General features: G+C 49.7%; 1 protein-coding gene across 1 annotated transcript; it reads right to left on the reverse strand.

Annotated features, from left to right (window-relative positions):
• Positions 1-425: 425 nt before the first annotated feature.
• On the reverse strand, positions 426-1,836 carry LOC127330911 (peroxidase 12-like). Its single transcript, XM_051356982.2, has one exon. The coding sequence runs from the start codon at positions 1,759-1,761 to the stop codon at positions 697-699; it is 1,065 nt and encodes a 354-aa protein (XP_051212942.1). The 5' UTR covers positions 1,762-1,836; the 3' UTR covers positions 426-696.
• Positions 1,837-9,089: the final 7,253 nt, after the last annotated feature.

Here is a 9,089-nt window from a genome sequence, read left to right on the forward strand (position 1 = left end):
CTATTTTCAGAATTTATAAACATATGGTAAATGGAATTAATGCTGTCAACTGTGTTTTCAAAGATACTTTGATATAAATTTTCTTCACAATCTGTAATCATATCTCTAGATTGTTGGAAATTAACGTTGTGATGTGTGCTGGCCTTTGTACATGGGTTGTACGTGAGAAAATATCTCACCAACCTAATTCTCGGCCAGATGAGAGCTAGTAGTCTCCATGATATAGATGTTTTCGTTCCTTCGTAGTTCCCTTATTATTTCTAATATTTGCCGGCTCTTACACTTGAAATGTCAACTATCTTTGGTACTAGCATTTAAGGCCTTACATTGACCATCATACAGGTAGCCTCTTTGTCAAAAACAAAAGTGGTGGCACCGGTAGTGACAGTGACATTGTTTAGTTCCTCGGCTTCCCCGGGGGACACTGAAGCAAAACCCTAGTATTGACCACCAATCATGCAGCGCAAAGTAAAACACATAGACATGGTAAGCTTTCCTGGTCTTACGATTCTACTACTGATGATCATATATATTTGTATCCAGATGGAACCTCGATCCTGGATACCGTAGGAAGCATATGCATATTGATTAGTCACTCGTCTTATTAACCTAGAAAGCACACTTACAGAGAAAGCATCAACTAAACCCCAGTCCACTGACGATTGAAGAACACCACATCCTCGATCCCTCTATCTCTTACATCTCGGCGGTGAGGCCTTCGTTGTTGCCGGCGGCGGTCTCGATGCCGACGCGCTTGTTGGGGACGGCGCAGTTGTTCCGGATCTCGCCCTGGGTGCCGGTGAGCACGTCCATCTGGCTCATCTTGACCATGGAAATGGCGAACTGGGTGAAGAAGGCTCCCTCGTTGAGCGAGAACCGGACGGCAGTGCGGTTGGTGGCCGAGTGGAGGATGAGCGCCTGGTCGGACTTGAACAGCCCTTGGCTGGCGACCAGGTCGAAGTAGTACTTGTTGTCGAACTTGTCCGGGGTCCGCACGTCAAGCTTCTGGGTGAGGGTGCCGACGGGGTTGTCGCCGGCGCACTTGGCCTTGAGCGTCGCGGCGAACTTAGGGTCGATGGGTGGGTTGGTGTCGGTGCCATTCTTGAAGCGGTCCTCGAAGGCGGGGCAGTGGGCGACGCCGAAGGAGTGCGCGCCGGAGAGCGCGACGAGGTCGGTCACGTTGAGACCGCGGTCGCCGAAGGACTTGATGAGCTGGGGCACGGTGAAGAAGGGCGCCGGGAGTGTGTTGGTGATATCTGGCACCGCCGGGGCGAGCGCGTCGCGCCGGCCTAGCGCCACGTCGTAGCTGGGACCGCCGGCGTCCACGAGGGAGTCGCGGGTGGCGAGGGCGAGGATGTCGGCGCAGGAGACGACGGGCCCGCACGCGGAGTGGACGGCGGCGCGGATGTCCTCGATGAGCTTGAGCGCCGTCGGGCGCAGCGTCTGGTTCGGGGGCTGGATCTGCTCGCTGGCCGTGCCGTTGAGGAGCACCGACGCGTCGCAGCCCTGCGGGAAGCAGTCGTGGAAGAAGATGCGGATGAGCGCCGGGGCGATGCCGACGTCCTTCTTGAAGGCCTCGCCCACCAAGAACTCCACGATGTGCTCCACGAAAGGGCATGTGTCCTGGTAGAAGCCCAAGGAGAGGCCGTCGGCCACCGCCACGCCGGTTGTGTCCACCTTCATGGCGGCCGCGGGGTGGTAGTGCATGGTGCCGCAGATCATGGCCACCAGGATGATGGCTGCCGCTCTGGTGGAAGCCATGGCCGTCGTCGATCTCTAGCTAGCTAAGAGTAAGCTAGGGTGTAGGGACTAGGGAGTGTGGGTTGCACGATCAAGCCGGGACTCTGATATTTATAGACGGTGTGGATGGTTAATTAGTATCTCATGTCCAAGCAAGCAAGAGCTAGTACTCCTGTTCGATCTGATCCACAACACCCTGCTAGTCTCAGGGACTTATATTTAGCAAGTGGACCAACATGTGCAACTAGAGCAAGGATTAATAGTCTAGTCGGAAAGTATTCCGACGTGTGTTTATTAATCTGTCGTCTAGTTTCCTGGCATCTTCTTCAAGGGCCATGTATGTGAACCTACTACGCTATACAGTGACATACTATATGTTAACTGCTACAGAAAAATATATTAAGGGCCAACCCACCTAACCTTACAAGTTTCTTGGTTAATTACCGTTACAGCGTTACTACTTTGCCTTATCAAGCTGGCAATGTCCCAAGCATATTCGATTTGGACTTTAGATGACACGATACTTTATATTTATATCAGTTTTTTTTTAATCTTGAACTGTACTTTTATTCAAAAGATAACTTAGCCAAAAGAATTTGGACAAGATATAAGAAGTGCACTTTCTGTGATTTAAGGAAAATGTGGAGGATATATTTATTATTAACCCTTGCGAAACTGATTTGGAGGGTGGTACATTTTACGTTGAATATATCTCATGAAACTAATATCAAAACTACTATCAAATATTTGTTTGGTATTGGTTAAATGGAATTGATAAAAAGAGCAAAGCTCGAATCCTTGTAAGAGTCTGTGCTTTACTTTGGGCAATTTGGAGTTGTCAATATGATGTGATTTTTAACCAAGTTTAAGGTACTTTTTTTCATGTTGTTCACAAACTCGCATATTAGATTTACTCATTTACATGTGGTCCTATCTATTTCGAGAGGATCAGCGGGAGCCAATAAATTCAAGATGCACTCGATTGATGGCGGCTGACGAGCTATCTTCAACCAGCTCTTACGAAATGCATAAGCATCTTATGTATTACTATGTATTATGTACTTCGATGGCCCATTCATCTAGCCACATCATTTGATCCTTGAGGTTGTAAGACTATAAATGCTTAAAGCTCTTAAATAAATAAATTTTGCATGACTTCGATCTAGAAGCCATGGTACTTATCCTCGTATTTTGTTTTAAGATATGTTAACTGGTACAGGAAATGGGAAACCCTGGCTTGCCCCCGGGGGATCGCGCGACTTCGTCCTCCGGGTCGAGCGTGCGCCACGCGTCCTTTTTCTGGCTGGACAACACGTACGGGGCCCACCCACGTGATGTTATCGCTTTCCTGCCTTTTTTTTTCTCTAGCAGTTTACTCGTTCGTTCCCCTTTCTTCTGTTCTACCTTGAGCGCAGCATAGCCGCATTGCCATGGCCGCCATGAAGAGCTCCCGCCGGCTGCCCGCCATGGAGAGCTCGCGCCGGTGACGCCAACCGCCATTCATCTACAGATCTCCGTCCCCTTTCTATCCAGTGGACTATAGCCACCGCGTTCCCTTACCTACTCCGCCGTCGCGCACCATGGGCTCCCTCGCCGGACTCCGCCACGCGCCGCCGCCGCGAGCACCCTCTCCCCACTGCCCCCTGGAGCTCCTCTCCCCGCCGGTACCTAGCTCCGCCACGGATCCCGAGCTACTTCCTGCTTAGCCGCTCGATGGAGGATGTGTCAGGCCCAGATGTCCTCGACTCCTCGTCCGCGTCTTGATGCAGAGATGCTGCAACCGCTCACCGCCATCGCTACACTGGGCGGCTGGCGCTGCTGCCTTGGGCGTCCGGCACGCTCCTGCCATGGGCGCCGCTGCTGCTGCCACCCTGGGTGGCGTTGCTACAAGCGCTGGCCACATCTGCTACAAGCTTTCCACCATGGCCTCCCTGCTGCAAGTCGTGGGTTGTAAGGTTGGCGGTCGGAGATGGCGGTGCTACCTGCGGTTGACGCGGTTGCTGCCAGCGATGGGCGGCCTTGCTACAAAGGGATGCCGGAGTTGCTGCAAGGGGTTGGCGACGGACATGGTTGCTCTAGCGATGGGCGGCCTTGCTACAAAGGGCTGCCGGAGTTGCTACAAGGGACGACCGGAGTTGCTGCAAGGGGCTGTTGGCGGAGGCGGACATGGTTGCTGCCAGCGGCGTACGTCCTTGCTACAAGGAGCGGCCGGAGTTGCTGCAAGGGGCTTCCGGAGTTGCTCCCATGGCACGGCGGCGAGGCGAGCGGCAGAGGCCTAGAGGCGACGACGGTGCGGCGAGCCATGTCGGAAGGTGCTGGCGTCGACGGCGCTGCTATCGACAGCAGCGATGCTGTTAGCGGCTTCTATCGCTGGCCGGAGGTGCTACGAGCGGCGGGCGAGGGCGCTGCCAGTCATGGCCGGCGAGGCTGCAAGCCGGTGTGATTCACCGGAGCTCCGACGGGCGACTGTGGCAGCGGAGGGTAGGCGCGCGTCGGTGCGGTTACTGTGTGTTTATTTTGCCAGGGTGGATTTCTTTTGTTGACCTTTTTTTTCTGGAACTGAAAACCACCCGTGGGAGAGAGAACACGATCAGACGGATAAATTCAACTTGATCCAACGGAAGCGGACCCGGGGGATCGGGGATTTGATCCCCCGGGGGACGCTCAGCGCTTCCCACAGGAAATATACTAGGGGCGAACCCACCTAACCTTAAAGTTTCATGGTTTCCGTTACTATTTGTTAAATATGGCCGGCCATAATTTACTTATCAACTTGCGATGTCCAAGCATATTCGATTTGGAATTTTGGATGACGGTACTACTCCATATGCTACTATTTATATCGGTTTTGCTAGTTCAGGAGAACTGACTTAGTTCTTGGTCAAGTCCTACACTATCACATTTGCATCTTCATTTGTGTACTTGAGTTGCATGTTGGGTTATAACGATGAAAAAAATACATTCCAACCATTAGATTTGTTTCGTGATTCATACTAATAGTGAGTTGCAGGTTGCCTCATCCGATATTCGACGACATCACACCCATTCTATATTACTACAAGTAGCCTAAACATTATAATGGAATGTTATATTCATTAGTTTGTGGAGTCATTTTCTCTTGATATGCATTATGTTGTGATAATGTAACACATTACTAAAAGTGTCTAATTAGTCATTTAATGATACTTCGTGTCACCTATATGCATGGTGAACATTGTATGTACTCCATCCATACATGTTTATTTGTCTCCTAGTGAAATCAGAAAAATACAAAAGAATTAGGATCAAATCAATATTAATTAGGGCAAGTTAATAGAATAATAGCCGTTGTAGGCCCCTCGCCTCTTGAAATTGCTCTCAAACTATGCATCTTCTCCATTTAAAACCCAAATTAGCCTATGCATGCCTTTCCATGCAAAACTGTTTGATCTTCCCTAATTAACAACCACATATAAAACGAGGGAAAATTAGGGATTGAGAGCTTGGGACATCATTTTTCTCCACCTATCCCCGTTTGTCTTGATCACGATGGAGCTCATTAGTAGCCCAATATACCATTATGGAGGAAGTAACAAAAACTTTGTTAAAACTAGTTGAGCAACTCATGAGGGTTCATCTATCAGATGAGCCAGATACGTTTACTTGGCATCTAATGCCTTCACAGATTTTCTCCGAGAAATCTCTTTATGCAGAACTTATGAATGACACTGGTGGAAAAAAGGGCTTTGGTCGCGGTTGGCAACTGCCATTAGTCGCGGTGGCGCAACCGCGACCAAAGCTGCGCGACTAAAGGCCCCCCCCTTTAGTCGCGGTTCCTTACGAACCGCGACTAAAGGCCCGTCCACGTGGGCCGCAGGCGGCGCAGGCGGAGGACCTTTAGTCGCGGTTCTTCTGGCCAGCCGCGACTAAAGGCCTCCGCAGGGTTTAGGGTTTTAGCCCCCCTCCCCCTAAATCTGGTTTCTTTTTAATTTGTATTATTTTATTTCTTTTGGGTTTTAATTCTGAAGGAGTTTCACATATTTAGGCCAACCGCGACTAAAGGCCTCCGCAGGGTTTAGGGTTTTAGCCCCCCTCCCCCTAAATCTGGTTTCTTTTTAATTTGTATTATTTTATTTCTTTTGGGTTTTAATTTTGAAGGAGTTTCACATATTCTACGGTACTGTATACATACATGCATATGAATGTACAATTTCAAACAAATTTGAAATTAGAACCAAAAAGAATTCAAGAGGAATATACAATATATATTCAATATCGGATGACCATATACAATATATATTCAATATCGGATGACCATATACAATTTTGAACAAGTTAGTTACAAATTCTGGTGCATATAAAGTTCTACGTCATCGTAATAGTGTTCTCCTTTAGGATCGATGACTTCCCTCGCCAACCATCCAGCTAGTTCCTCTTGAAGTGGTCGGAAGCGAGCTCGGACTAAGCGTCTTCCGGAGGTTATTCCTCGGGATGTTGTTCTCACACGTCTGGTCCCGCTCATTGCGGTATCTCCGGATCCTCTCACAAACATAGTATCCACATAGGTTGGTCCCCGGTGGCTGAGTATCCCCAGTCGTCCGCACCGCCATTTTAAAATGTAGCTCTTTTTGAATTCACCGACCTTGGTATCTACGAACCGTCTCCAAACCCTACGAGGCAAAGAAAATTAAATAAACAAGAGAGTTATTAATTAGTTACTTGATATTAGGAAATGATGAACGAAATAGGCCGATCGATATAGAGCGCAAATGAATGAAAATAATTACTTTTGCATCATTTTTCTCATGTCGCCCCAAAGCGCCGGATCCATATTCAGAGAGTCGTGGACGAGAACTGAGGAGGTCTGAACTTTAATTACCATAAGAATCCAGTGGAACCTGCGGACACGATACATGCCTGATCATGCATAACTCATCGATTAGCCACATACCATGCATGGAGTAAACAAAAGAGAATGTGCTCAAGACAGAAACACTCACCCAAAATGGTAAGGAAATAGAATATCACTTTTCTCGTTGCTGTTTTCTAATAAACCGCCCCTGGGCATCCTCCTCGGCGGCGGGGTGGGGTTCTCACAGCTGTGCAGTAACGATGTGTGGGTCAATGAACCCAACATCATGGATGTTCCTTATTCGCATTTCCCGCTTCTTCATTACGCATAATAGCGTACACAACAAGATAGTTAGGACGGTGCGAGGCAATGAACGAGATGGGGTAGAAATTAATAAATCACTTACGTAACGTAGCAAATCGATGATAGATTTGTCGAGGTCGCGCAGATTGAACAGCTGGAACAATTCACTCAGAGGAATTTGTACCCAGTAATGTTTGAAGTGATGCTCATATCTAACTTCCGCATAGATATAGTCTTTGGCGTTTTTATGTTTTATGTAACCCTTGTACCAATTTAGCAGACCTAGCATTTGTCGAGGTAGATCCCCTTCTGCGCAGGCTCGACGAGAGGGCCATTCTTCACATATGTAAATACTACGTCCTTCATTGGCGCCTCATCAAGGCCTAGCGAGTGCACGAAGAGTGATACCTAACTCGGCCGCTTGTTCTACGGCACTCGTTACAGTCAATCCATGTCTGCCGCAGCTGCTATGATATCGGGGCATCCGGATCGGCGGCTTGCACTATGAGCGGGGCGATCGATTGTTTACTTTGTTCCCGAGCTGGGCAACTTCTTTCCCCCTTTCTAATTTTGACTCGGCCTCGTCCTTCACGGCTTTCTTCTCCGCCAACTCTTTCCTGTTCTTGAACGCGAGTGCTTGCCTACGAAGTTCACGTAAATAGTCGTCAGGCAGATTCTTCGCGGCTTGGGACGGTGTGTTCAAAAATGACTTAGCCTGCTTTTCCTTGTCAGAATATACTGGCTTGGGCTCGCCCTCTATTTTCCTCTTGACGCTCGCCTTCCATTTCTCTAAATCAGCAGCCGCGCCCGCCTCGACTTCCTCGGCACTACTTTCCCAAGGCCTCGTGGGGAGAGGCTTCAGTGATACCTCCGGTACCTTTGTTTTCTTAGGTACGTAAGGGTCCGGGTTAATAACCCAGGACTGCTTCTGCTTCTTCGCCGGAGGTGGATTGGGGGGCGGTACCGGTGTCGATCACCCGCCGGACGAGGACCGGGGGCGGCGGCGTGGGCTGACGTGAATGAGGTGTATTAGGTGAAGCACCACCGCCACCGTCACCGCCACCGCCACCGTCACCGCCACCGCCACCGCCACCGTCACCGCCACCGCCACCACCACCACCGTACGGGGTGGACTTGTTGGCGCCTCGCTGGAAACTTGATAAATTTCTTCTGCCATAGAATGAACTGGCGCTTGACATCTCCAAGTCTTTTCACCCCTTCAGGTGTAGCAATGTCAATGTCCAGGTCCTCAAACCGTTGGACTATCTCCTCCACCGTCACACGAGCATAGCCATCTTGAATGGGGTTGTTGTGGTGGAGTGCTCCAGTGGTAAAGCACTGCCGATGGCTACCTTCATGGACATGGTCCCGATAGGATAATACAGATGACATGCTTTCATCTCCTGGCTCTCGTCCACGGGGTAGCGCGGAGGCTCCGGTGCAGTAATTTCGACCACCGAGGCTCCGGTGCGATAATTTCTATCGTCGGTGCACCAGCCGGTGAGGCCTCCGTGGAAGCCACGCTGCTTCTTCTCTGCTGGCTTCCGAGATCCATTGGATGATCTTCGACATCTTTGCGCCCGAGCTGCATCTCTTTCGGCGACTAGTACACTCACGGTTTTCTTCATCACATCCATTTCAGTTACCAACTTCGCCACAACATCTGCATCCCGATCCATCTTTCTCTTACGGCTTCGTAACCGTACGGGTCATCGTTAGGGGAACCCTATTTTCCACGGAATGGGCCCCATGCCTCGTATACGTCCTCCGTGTTCAGGATTCCCGAGGGCTTTTGTCAGGGCGTCGTTCTCTCTGTTGAACCTGATCCTCCCCTCTTGAGCCTCCCTCATTGCCTCAATAAGCTTTTGGGTGGGTGTAATTATTTTGCCCTGATAAACACACTCCCCTGTCTCCGGGTTCAGCGATCCCCCATGCCCGTACCACCAGCTGTTGGCCCTTGGGTCCCATCCCTCCGTACTGGACGGATTCCTCGCGCCCTCAGCTCGTTCTCCATCTTCTCCCACTTAGGCTGCCAAAAGCGATACCCTCCTGGCCCCATTTTATGATTGTACTCCTTCTTGGCCGCATTTTCCTTATTTTTTCTCGATAGTTCAAGGAACTGCTCCGATTTCTTTTGCTTCACAAATTCTGGCCAATCATGTTGCGAGTTTCTCATATTGTCCTATGAAATCCGGAGTCTTGCCCTGGTTGACAA

This window comes from Lolium perenne, chromosome 2 (assembly GCF_019359855.2).
Source record: "Lolium perenne isolate Kyuss_39 chromosome 2, Kyuss_2.0, whole genome shotgun sequence".
Lineage (NCBI taxonomy): Eukaryota > Viridiplantae > Streptophyta > Magnoliopsida > Poales > Poaceae > Lolium > Lolium perenne.